Source organism: Elephantulus edwardii, unplaced genomic scaffold (genome assembly GCF_000299155.1).
Source record: "Elephantulus edwardii isolate Elephantulus edwardi_28Jun2011 unplaced genomic scaffold, EleEdw1.0 scaffold00320, whole genome shotgun sequence".
Lineage (NCBI taxonomy): Eukaryota > Metazoa > Chordata > Mammalia > Macroscelidea > Macroscelididae > Elephantulus > Elephantulus edwardii.
In genome coordinates this window covers 1,916,805-1,929,184 of record NW_006400070.1, presented here as the reverse complement: position 1 = coordinate 1,929,184, position 12,380 = coordinate 1,916,805, and the positions used below count along the sequence as shown (strand labels likewise).

General features: G+C 39.3%; 1 protein-coding gene across 1 annotated transcript; it reads left to right on the top strand.

Annotated features, from left to right (window-relative positions):
- The first annotated feature begins 6,311 nt into the window (after positions 1 to 6,311).
- LOC102851254 (UDP-GalNAc:beta-1,3-N-acetylgalactosaminyltransferase 1-like) lies at positions 6,312 to 7,320 on the top strand. Its single transcript, XM_006901341.1, has one exon. It carries the CDS (start codon positions 6,325 to 6,327, stop codon positions 7,318 to 7,320), a length of 996 nt encoding a protein of 331 aa, XP_006901403.1. The 5' UTR covers positions 6,312 to 6,324.
- Positions 7,321 to 12,380: the final 5,060 nt, after the last annotated feature.

Below are 12,380 nucleotides of genomic sequence, written 5' to 3'. Positions count from 1 at the left end.
GAATTTCAGAACCATCTCAGGAACAGGTTTGAGGCCTTGAACACTAATAAGCAAAGACCTAATGAGTTGTGGGAGGATGTTAAATGTATCATCCAGGAAGAATGCAAATGGTCATTACAAAGACAGAAGAGGTAAAAAAGAATTCAGGATACTAAAGAGCTGAACAGAAGATTCCAAAAGGCAGCACGGAATGACAAAGCAAAATATTATAATGAAATGTGAAAGGAGCTAGAGTTGGAAAATCAGAAGGGCCGAACTCATTCAGCATTTCTTAAGCTCAGGGAACTGAAGAACAGATCAAACCTCGAGTTGCTTTATTCTGGGATGCTTTAGGCAGAATATTAAATGATCCAGGAAGTATCAAAAGAAGATGGAAGGAGTATACTGAGTCACTGTATCAAAAGGAATTGGCAGACATAGAAGAATTTAATGAAACAACATATGAGCAAGAGCCTATGGTGATGAAGGAAGAAGTTCAGGCTGCTTTGAAGGAAATGGCAAAAAAATAAGTCCCCAGGAATAGATGGTATACCAGTTGACATATTTCAGCTAACAGATGCTGCCCTGGACGTGCTCACAAAGTTGTGCCAAGAAATCTGGAGAATAACCACTTGGCAAACTGACTGGAAGAGATCTATATTTGTTCCCATTCCAAAGAAGGGTGACCCAACAGAGTGTGGAAACTATAGAACAATATCATTGATTTCACATGCAAGCAAGATTCTACTGATTATCAAAAAATGATTGAAACAGCACATCAGCAGAGAACTGCCAGAATTCCAGGCTGGGTTTAGAAGGGGTTGTGGTACTAGGGATATTGTAGCTAATGTTAGATGGATCTTAGCTAAAAGCAGGGAGTACCAGACAAATGGCTATCTGTGTTTCATTGATTATGCTAGAGCATTTGACTGTGTGGATCATAACAAACTATGGCTGACTCTGAGAAGAATGGGAATCCCAGAACACTTGATCGTGCTAATGCGAAACCTATACTTGGACCAAGAGGCAGTCATCAGAACAGAACAAAGAAACACCTCAGGGTTCAAAATTGGGAAGGGTGTGCACCAGGGATGTGTCCTGTCTCCATACCTTTTCAACCTGTATGCAGAACAGATTATTCGAGAGGCTGGGCTCTATGAGGAGTAGTGTGGCATCAGGAATGGTGGAAGATCTATTAACAATCTGCCTTATGCAGATAACACAACCCTGCTTGCTGAAACTGAGGAGGACCTGAAGCGCTTGCTGCAGAGGGTCAAGGACTGCAGCCTTCAGTATGGATTGAGGCTCAATGTCAAGAAGACAAAGATTCTCACCACTGGACCAATTGGCAGCATCAGGATGGATGGTGAAGAGATTGAGATTGTTAACAACTTTAGTCGGCTTGGCTCCACGGTCAACAGTCTTGGCACCAGTAGCCAGGAAATCAAAAAACGTATTGTGATGGGAAAGTCTGCTATTAGGGACCTCTCCAGGGTATTGAAGAGTAGTGTTGTCACTCTGGAGACTAAGTTGTATCTGATATAGGCCATGGTGTTTGCAACCACTTGTTATGCATCAGAGAGTTGGACAATGACTAGGAAGGATCGAAGGAGAATTGATGCCTTTGAGCTGTGGTGCTGGAAAAGAGTATTGAATGTACTATGGACTGTCAAGAAAACAAATAGATTCATCCTGGAGAGGGTTAAACCAGACTGCTGCTTGGAGGCAAGGATTCTGGGGTTTTGTCTGACATACTTTGGACATGCTGTAAGGAAGGACAGGTCCTTAGAGAGGGACATCATGCTTGGGAGGGTGGAGGGATGGTGCAAGAGGGGAAGACCCTCTATGAGGTTGATTGATTCCGTGACTGGGGTAATCGGGATGGGTGTGTCAGAGGCAGTGCGATTGGCACAGGCTAGAGCAGAGTTTAGGGCTATTGTACATCGGGTCGCTATGAGTCACAAGCAACTCAACGGCACATAACAACAATAACAACAACAATTTAAGAATATTTATCAGCCTTTGTAAAAAGGCTTTCGTGTTTAGGTAACCTCCACTATTCTGACCAGTCGTTTGAAAACCTTTATGCCCTGTTGCACTAATGTGATCCTCTTCCCCTCCCCCCCCGCTTTCTTATTTTAACCTGCTCTCATTAGCAATGAGCGTGTTACTAGGAGGAACTGTTCCTTGAAGAGGGACATCATGCTTGGAAAAAATCATTGACATACAGGATGACCCTCAACCAGGTGGATTGACACAAGGATTGTTGCAATAGGCTTTAGTGTGTCAGAAAGTGTGGGGATGACACAGGATAAGATGAAGTTCAGATCTGTTGTTCAGAGGGTTGCTTTGGGTCATATTCAACAGTCCCTAAACAAAACTAACAACCTCTGTAATAGACATCTTAGTCATAGTCACATTTTCACATTTCAAAACTGTGACTTGTAGAATGCGTATAAAACATTAAAATAAGATGTATTTCTTTGAGTTCTTCCTAATACTGGCTAACAGGGTTTTCACTGCCCATGGGCAATTTAAACGGTACTTTTCCCTTGGTATATGATCCCTAGTTATCAGAAATAGAAAGTACTGATTTATCAGAATAAGACATAAAATTTACCGTATGATAGAAAATTGTACAAATCTCCATGGCCTAAAATATAAATGGCCCCTTCCAACATTATAAAGCACCCAGTATCCAGGAAATGTTAAGAAAATGGTAACTTATTTCTCGGATTCTCATTCTAGATATGTTCCGTTTCACATTTTATTTCACATTTAATTCATTTTATTAATTCTATTTTAGTGGCCACCTGGGTGGGATGGACAGACCCACATTTGATCCCTGTTCAAAGTGGAAATAGCACAACAAAAAAGTCAATGTGTTGTATTCCTGCTCAAGCACCCAGTTGGACCTTGGCCATAATGACAGAAATACTCTTGGACCCTTAATAGAGTCACAGAATATAAGTAGAGAGGCAGGACTCCCAAATATGGAAAAGAATTGGACAATGTTTGCTAAAATATTCCATGCATAATTTGACCTAAATGTAGAATATATTATAAATAGGAAAGAATATTGTGGACAGAAATAATCTGGGAAGCTAAGGAGATCTTGAGTTCATTGTCATGTGTAGTAAGGGGTGGAATAGATGTTTATGCAAAAATCTCAAGATTGATATAAAGTCTGGTAGACCAACCTTCCTACACGAGTACATTAATTTACAGCTCCTCATAATGATTTCTAGAGTGCTCTGGTAGCTTAGTCCATAGGGACTTGCACTGCTAACCCAAAGCCTATGCTTTCTGGTTTAAATCCTCCTGTGAGGGGATCAGCTATGAGTCTGTTTGACTGAAGGCAGTGATTTTTACTTTTGACAGATGGTAAGTTCTGGATTCCCTGGCCACCTTTCCTCAAGATGATTTTGAGTGGGTAGGATTGCCGTTAGCCCACCCTTCATTGACTTGATCTTAATAAGTGTTGTAGTTTGTACCACACTCTCATGCAAGTTTACATGTTGCCCCTGAGATTGTCTTCTCATCCCTTTTCTTGCTGCCTTTAGTCCCTTGGTGCCTGTGGGTGTGGAAGATACACTATGTACTTAGAACATGAGGCCCACAATCATAATAGTTCCAGGAAACCATTGTGGCAATCCCAGTTTGTAAACCAACTTTAGTGTTGGATTTTGGAACTAAACTGAGACCTCAGCTTACCCTTAGCCATCCGACTGTTCCATGGCACAGAGCTCTATTTTCTTGTCCTAGTCAGAGATTCTGTATAAAAGTATTCTAGGAGTTTCTGTCCCATGATTCTGATTTCTGAATAGCTTGAAATGGAAAAAAGTACTAAGGGCAAGCCTTTAAATTAAGAACCTACTACAGTGGTACAAATCCTTGACTACTAATTGAAATGTTGTACCTACCCAATGTGAACCTTCCAAGATGCCTTCAAAGGCAGTCTTGCCAATCTGCTACTGTAAATATTACAACTAGGAAAATCTTCTAGAGTTCAGCTTTACTCTGTAATTTATGGAGGTGTCATAGTCAGGAATAAACTTGATGGCAACAGGTTGAGTTAGGAACCAGAGTGAGCATTGAATTCAGCCAATAAATGAGACTAGGGTAGAGTTAAGGCAACTGACAGCTAATTTACAGTCTGAGTGTTTACTAACTCGCAAGGTGCTTATTTTATTTGTGTTTAGAGAATTCACCTCTCTTAGACTAATGATTACCTGCCTTCATCTCTTCCCACATCAGCAGCTCACTGTGAATAACTATAACTACAGGATGTTTATTCCTCTTGATTTGTGAGGAGAAAATATAATTTATTTTCCTAATTCTCATTCTATATGTATTTCATTTCACATTTTATTCAGGTTCATTCTATTCCAGGGGCCACCTGTGTGTCTAATGAGTGTGGGGAGAGGAGTGCTAGAATCTATATCAGAGCTCACAGCTGAGGAAGACCCTTGCTGTATTGGTGCTGGAAATCTCTGGTAGCATAGTTCCTAGGGAGTTCTATTGCTAATTCAAAGGTGGAGTCTTTCTGTGGTTCATATCTACCAGCAGCTCCCAGGGAAAAAGACAGGCAATCTCCTCCAGTGCTATTTAAAACCTTGAAAATCAGTGAAAGGCCAGCTATGAGTCATTTCTGACTCAAGGACAGTGAGAGAGTGAATATATTAGCACATGTTCCTGATACATGTCCTTGCATGAAGTCTTCTACTTCATTTTCAGAGTAATAAAGAAGAGAGAAGGTTTTGGGGTTTTAATTATAGATTTTTTTTTTCTGTTTAACCTGCCATTTCCCATTTCTTTCTGCCCCTCTGGCACCTAGGACAAAAATCTTGTTTTATATAAGCCTAGTTACTATGTATTTAACATATATATTCTATGTTTAAAACAAGCCTAGTGCTTTCTCAAAAAGTTGCAAATTGAAATACCATTTGACCTAGCAGTTCCACTACTGGGAATTTACCCTAAAGAAACTATAACTGCCACCCAAGCAGATATATGCACACCCATGTTTATTGTGGCTTTATTTGCAATAGCAAAGAGCTGGAAACAACCCAAGTGCCCATCAACAAATGAATGGATAGTGAAGCTCTGGTATATTCACACAATGGAATACTATGAAGCCTTGAAATACAAGGAACTCATGAAATATTATGAAAAATGGATGATGCTGGAGGACATTATGCTGAGTGAAATAGTCACAAAAAGACAAATATGGAATAGAACCACTGTTGTAAAATGGGACTGACATCGGGGTTGAAGGAGGGTAGAAAAGGAGGGGAGGAATGATGTATACTGCATTGAAACAGATAAGGGAGAGAACTGTTTAGAAGGCACATATGAATGGGTATTCTTGTTACTGCAGAAGTCCAGAATGAAGGGTGCATAGTGGAGTGGACTTAGGGAGAAGGGATTGCATAACAATAAAAGAGTTTTTATTTTTCTCAAACAGAAGAGTGAATTAGGAGGTGGGGTGGGCAGGGAGAAAAGTGCAACAATGAATGACTAGAAACCCTTAGGCCCTGTAAACTTTCATTAAAATTAATTTTAAAAAACAACAAATAAAATCACAAAGCCTATTGCATCGAGTTCGTTCTGACTCAAGTAACCCACCATCAGGTTTCTGAGCCTGTCTGCCTTTGCAGGGGACAATTACTCTTCTTTCTCCCACGGAGCAATTAGTGGATCCACACTAACATTCCAGTTAGTTGCACAACACAGAGCCCTCACCACCAGAGCTCCTTATTCTGTGAATACTAAAAAAATTAGCTTGGCCAAAATCATCAGAAATACATTTTTTTTAAAAAAAAACCCTGGTTTGCTGTAAAAAGTTAAAGAGCATTTTTATTTTGACCCACCTATAGCTAAATGAAATTACATTATCAGGTCAAAATTTGAGGGGGTTTTGGCTATTTTTTTTTATTCTGTTGTCCCTGGATATATATAATCAGATATCATTTTCTTTCTTTTCTTTTTTTTTCTTTTCATTTTCTTTCTTTATGTCAGGTATCATTTTAAAATGCATTCTGTAAGACAGCAGTCTGGAATAAGAAGTTCATTGCAAAGAGGACTGGGAGAGGGGGAAGGGAGGGAGGAAATTGTACAACATTGAATGAATATTAAAATAAAAGAAAGTTAATTGGGAGAATGGAAAGGGAGGGAGAGGGAGGGAAATGTGAAACAATGAATGAATGAAAATCCAACTTCTCTGTAACCTTTCATTAAAGTCACAATTAAAATAACAAACTTTCTTTTTTTTAAAAAAAATATGTTCTAGCCTTTGGTAAATCTTCCAGAACCCAAATTTCAAGTGCTTCCCAGCTGCTGTGGATGGCCCTGACTCCCTGGACTGCCCTCCCCAGTAGGATGTCACTTAGATCCCTCAAATGGAGCCTCCTGCTGCTGTCTCTCCTGAGTTTCCTTGTGATGTGGTACCTCAGCCTTCCCCACTACAATGTGATAGAACGTGTGAATTTCATGTACTTCTATGAGTATGAGCCAATTTACAGACAAGACTTTCACTTCACACTTCGAGAGCATTCCAACTGCTCTCATCAAAACCCATTTCTCGTCATCCTGGTCACCTCACACCCTGCAGATGTGAAAGCCAGACAGGCCATTAGAGTTACTTGGGGTGAGAAGAAGTCTTGGTGGGGATATGAGGTTTTGACATTTTTCCTGCTAGGCCATCGGGCTGACAGGGAAGACAGAATGCTGACACTCTCCTTGGAGGATGAATATCTTCTTTATGGAGACCTAATTCGCCAAGATTTCTTAGACACATATAATAACCTGACCTTGAAAACAATTATGGCATTCAGGTGGGTAACTGAGTTTTGCCCAAATGCTAAGTATGTCATGAAGACAGATACCGATGTTTTCATCAATACTGGCAATTTAGTGAAGTATCTTTTAAATTTAAACCACTCAGAGAAGTTTTTCACAGGTTATCCTCTTATTGATAATTACTCCTACAGAGGATTTTACCAAAAAACTCATATTTCATACCAGGAGTATCCTTTCAAGGTGTTTCCCCCCTACTGCAGTGGGCTGGGCTACATAATGTCTAGGGATTTGGTGCCCAGAATTTATGAAATTATGAGTCATGTGAAACCCATCAAGTTTGAAGATGTTTATGTTGGCATCTGCTTGAATTTATTGAAAGTGGACATTCATATTCCAGAAGACACCAACCTTTTCTTTCTATATCGGATCCATTTGGATGTCTGTCAGCTCAGGCGTGTCATTGCAGCCCATGGCTTTTCCTCCAAGGAAATTATCACATTTTGGCAAGTTATGCTAAGGAATACCACATGCCATTATTGATTTTACATTCTGCCAAAAGCAAGAGGAGGATGGGGTACTTGGAGGAAAGTGTTAAAGCTTTACTGTATATCCCAGCATGGGAAGGCTTGCACTGGGCAGAAACTCACCAAGAACTCATCATAGGACAGAAATTGGAGGACAGTTCTTGGGTTGGGATTTATTTTGACAAAAATCAAGTCAGGGCCTTTTAAGATGATGGTCAGGGGAATTAAGCCTCTTAAAAATGGTGTATAAGGATTTGCTAACAAAATCAATGGGACCAAACAGTTTAAACATACTATTCTTACAAGCTAGAACTTCTTAAGAGGGTCTCACAGAATTAGAAGCTCAATTCATCCATAACCACCAAACAACTTTGAGTTCTATGTATTGAACAATCTAGTCAGCTAAGCGTTTTGTGTATATCTTATATGGATTAAAAAATTACATAGTTTTTTGTGATAAACTTAACTAATACTGTACAAAACAAAATTTCATCTGTCATTGACTATTCAGACAATACTTTAACATGTTATAATATTTCAGAGCTATCAATTATTAATTTAATGTTACTTAACATTTTCTGAGTGTGTAAATGTTACAGTTGTTTCAGTATTGTATAAACAGAATAGTGAATCACCTTTCACATTTAAACTTTTTTCTGGTTGCTTCACTGATCAGTCTATTATTGATTGCCCCATTATATAAACTAATTGGTCATAATTGCCTATAAGTAACTGTCTTGGACCTTGATAAATATTTTTATTGCAGTAATATGATGAAGAGTTAAAGAATTTCTGAATTATTGTCATTTTTAAAAGATAATCCCCAGTATTTTCAGATGATATTTATCATTTTTCACTTGGAAATTTGGGATAGTGTAGAATGCTAGACACTATGTTTCTTTTTGGAAAAGACTTTGAAATAAAAAAAGAAGAACGTGTTGGCTACAATATTAGAAACTATGTCTGTCATATACCAGTGTTCTGGGCTAGAAAAAGAATAACTTTATTGATTGTTCCTTCTGTTTCTTAAAAATAAGATTGAATAAAAGAAAAAAGAAACTACTGCCATTATTTTTGTTTCACATCAAGATTAAAACTGTAATGTGCAGTCTAAAATAAAATCTGCTTTAAATTTTACATGGAAACAGATTTCATAATAAAAGTGATAGTGTACCTTTTTTTAGTTTTTAATATATTATTCCTTATTAAATGATCCATCTATTAGTTTTGGTGGAAAACTTTGCTAAGCAAGCTCTTGCTAAGTTGGGTACTCAGTGTGTCATGAGTGCCCACAGACCTTCATCCTGTGACATTACTCATAGCTAACTGCTTAGTTGCTCAGCACCTGGCAGAAGTCAGGAGGAGACTTGAGTTGAGAGCCCCCTGGATGAAGAAGGGCTTGAATGGTACTGTATACATGAGAACAATTCTTAGAAAAACAATGCAGAGGTCTTTCTGTTCCTAGTAGGTCAAAGAAGAGCTTTCTTTGCCCCATATTACTGGGTTTGTGCTATTTCCTGATAGAGTTGATATAGAACAAAGGCTGCCCCCCCCCACATTACGTGATGGCTAAAGTCCAGTTTCTTTTGACAGCAGCTAAAAACATAAAAGTGTTTTGATGTGGTCAGCTCTTATAATACCCAAGTATTTGTGATTTTTTTCTTAATTCTTTAGTAGTGTTAAAACATCTCTAAAATATTAAGTGGTTTTGGAAAGTAATAAAAGGTTAAGTAGTTATATGTATACTTTTGTTTTAATGACAAATTACATTTTCTAATTAGCAAATTTTAGTCGCTTGGGCTATTAAAATCTTGGCGTCTGATATTTAACAAAAAAAAAAAACATCCTGTAAACATACGTTACTGATAGCCTCACCTCATTGCATTGGGTCAGAACTGACTCATAGCTAATGCACCACTCCAGAGGCTTATTAAAATCAGCTGACAGGAGATCACCCCACTTGCCCTCAGAGCACTTGATGCTTTCAGACTACCTGTCTTTAAGTTGGCATTGCGACTGCCTATCAACCCTGCTGACCAGATCTCCTAGAATAAAGTTTAAGTTATGTTGCTCATAAACAAAGTTTCATTCTGGAGCCTTGGGCAGATTCTCTCCCTATCTGTACATTTGTGACCTTATACAATTTTTTTTTTTTTTACTTTCTTTGCTTGTTTGTGAGCATTGGGCATTCCCTCCATTTATGCATCACTTCACCACCAACCTGTCCTACTTGCTTGCATATGACTTAGATGTTGGAGGTTATGTGACTAGCACTTCAAATACCAGTCAGGTCACTCATGGTGAACAGTGGAACTCCTCACTAGGAACAAATTCCTAGCAATTTACTTTGGAAATTTAACCTGTGTAAACCCTATGGATCACAATAGAATAGTGATACTGCCCACTGTACTGCTGAAAGATGAAGTTCCAAGGCTGAAAGCACTCAAAATATGTAATGTATTCCAGCATAACAAGATTATGAAGATGGCACAGGACTGTTTATGTTTTATGTTGGAGCTAACTCAGTGTCATCTAACAAGAGTGTCACATCTGCTGCCATCAAGTTGATTCTGACTCAGAGTAGCCCTTCATTGGGTTTGCGAGGCTGTGACAGCTCATCCCATGACCCTCAGGGACGGGTGCATTCAGACTCTTAACCTTTCAGCTAGCAGCTAAGTACATACAGCATGTTGCTACACACTGCACCAGTTAACTTCTGTCAGACTTGTCACAACAACTACATCTCGGTGCTTTATGTTAACCATGTTTCTATTGTGTGTGATACCAGCGCTTGCTGACAGTCGCTTCCTATGTCTTCTCAGGATCTAGAAAGTGCATCCTCTTCATAGAGCATGCCATTCTTCAAGAAAGAAGGGGGAAAGAGCATGAGAAGCACACGGTGCCATAGATGTCTCCTAACCAAAGCAAATTGCGTGGCCGAGTTCAGTGTTGGCGGGGTAGAGAAGTATGTTCCCACAGAACATACTGAGGTCATGTGGCAGCAGTCAGGCATGTAGAGTTCTCCCTCCCATGGGAAATCCACAGTTAATATAAGAATATCTAATAGTTTGGGATAGGGAGAGGGGACTCAGGGATTTCTAGTTCTGAGAATAATCAAGCAGATCAAAGGTTTCCTGGCTTGATGTCTGCCCTTTAGATTTTATTCATTTTCCCCACCTCTGCCTTAAATAATTTTGACATTATCATGTCCATATCAGCTTCCCGGATGCAAAGCAACCAGAGCGAAATATTAATAGCAACAAAGTATTTCTCAGAGTGTGTTTGGGCATAAAGCAATTTTCTTTTGGGGTATGGGAGGCAGTTATTTTAGGCTGAGAGAGGGATAGGAAGGTTTCAGCCTGGATGCAGAAGGTAAAATGGGAAATGTGGCAAGCCTACCATTGCATTTCTTACCTCTTTTAATCCATTGAAATTAATGCATCTTTACATTAAGCCACATCTTCTGGATTTTTTTTTAATCTCCTTAAAACCCTTCATCTGCTCCCTGTTCATCCTGTATGTGGTTAAAGGTGGGTCCAAACCTCCTTGGAATTCATCAGGATAGATGGTTTATGCTGATAGGGGTGCTGGTAGCAGACAGAAGCTAGAGTGGGAACAGGCCCTCAAAAGTGGGAAACAGAGCCATGACTCATTGCATAGACAGAATTTATACCTGAGGAAAGTATCATCTCTTAGACTTAAAAAACATTAGAAGAAACCAGCAAGGATAAGTATATGACCTTGTGTTCAAAATGAGTGACTGACAACAGCATAAAACCTGCCCTGGCACGGCCTGTGCATCTAGGTGCATTCAGAGGTGGTGATCAGCCCTCTGTTAGTGTTCAGGCTGTTGTGTAATAGGGAAAGGACAAATGGGACTCATGCATAATCGTTAGTATTCCAAAAACTGATTGAAATCCAAACATTTACCTAGATATGATTGCAAGATTTTATTGGCTCAGCTTTAATCCAGACAGTAGTCTTGGTTGTTTATGCTAATGAAACCTTTTATTAGTTCTAATTATGAATATGGAGGAACTAAGTGATAATTTAAATACAATGTTGTGAAGCAAACTTTGCTGAAGAAAGGACTGGGAACTCTTGTTCTTTGATGCAAAGGCACTAAGGTCCACTGAGTTCTGTTTAGCCCAAGGTCACCATCAGGCCAGACCCACTCAGCCAGGCATGCTCTTTTCCTGCTGTCCTTGAGGTTAACTTCAGGAGGAGCCTCCTTTGAATTTCAGTAATTTCCAGAAGGTCCTCTTACTTCTCTGAGATGAAAGGAAATTTGGGGAGCTGTTTGCAATAGATTGGTGCAAAGTTGTGCCACTATCTTTGAGAAGTCACAGGGGCAGGCCACAGTGAGAAGCACCAGTGGGCAGCAGACAGTCAAACCAAGGCAAGGCAGTAACTCGTGTTCTGGTGCTGTCCCCAGCAGTGGACTCTTGAAGGAAAGCATTGGGGATCTGTATACACAGCTTGCTACACATACCCTTAAAGATGAAAGGCTGTCCTCAGTACAAATAGGGGACAAGCTTGTCGAATCCCACTTTCTGAAAAGGGACAGGAGCCAAGCAAAGAGTTCTACACCTGAGTGAGGCTGCCTGGCTTCTGTGACCTAATAATAGAGTACTGCAAATTGCTTTTTTGTGTCTTGGCTTCTTTATATTTTAAATTAAAAACAATTACTTCCTTCAGGGTTGGTGGCATGTTGTAAATGTTACTTGAATGTTAATATTTTTATTACTGTTTTTTAAAAAACCCTGTATTTGAACTTCAAAATTAGTATTTTAGAGTTTCTTTGGTCATATTTCCAGCAGTCCTTAGAGACATCACACTGGAAAAGGTAGAGGGTTGAAAAAAGATAAGAACCCCAATGAGATGCATTGCTACAATGACTACTGTAATGGGCAGAGATCATGAGAATAGTGCAGGATAGGACAAATTTCAGATCTGTTGTTCATAGGGTAACTGTGAGTCATTGTCAACGTAATGGCACCTAACAATAACAAATCTAAATCTTGTGGTCAGTCATGGGAAATGGTAGAATGATCATCTTCTATATGGAAAATCTAG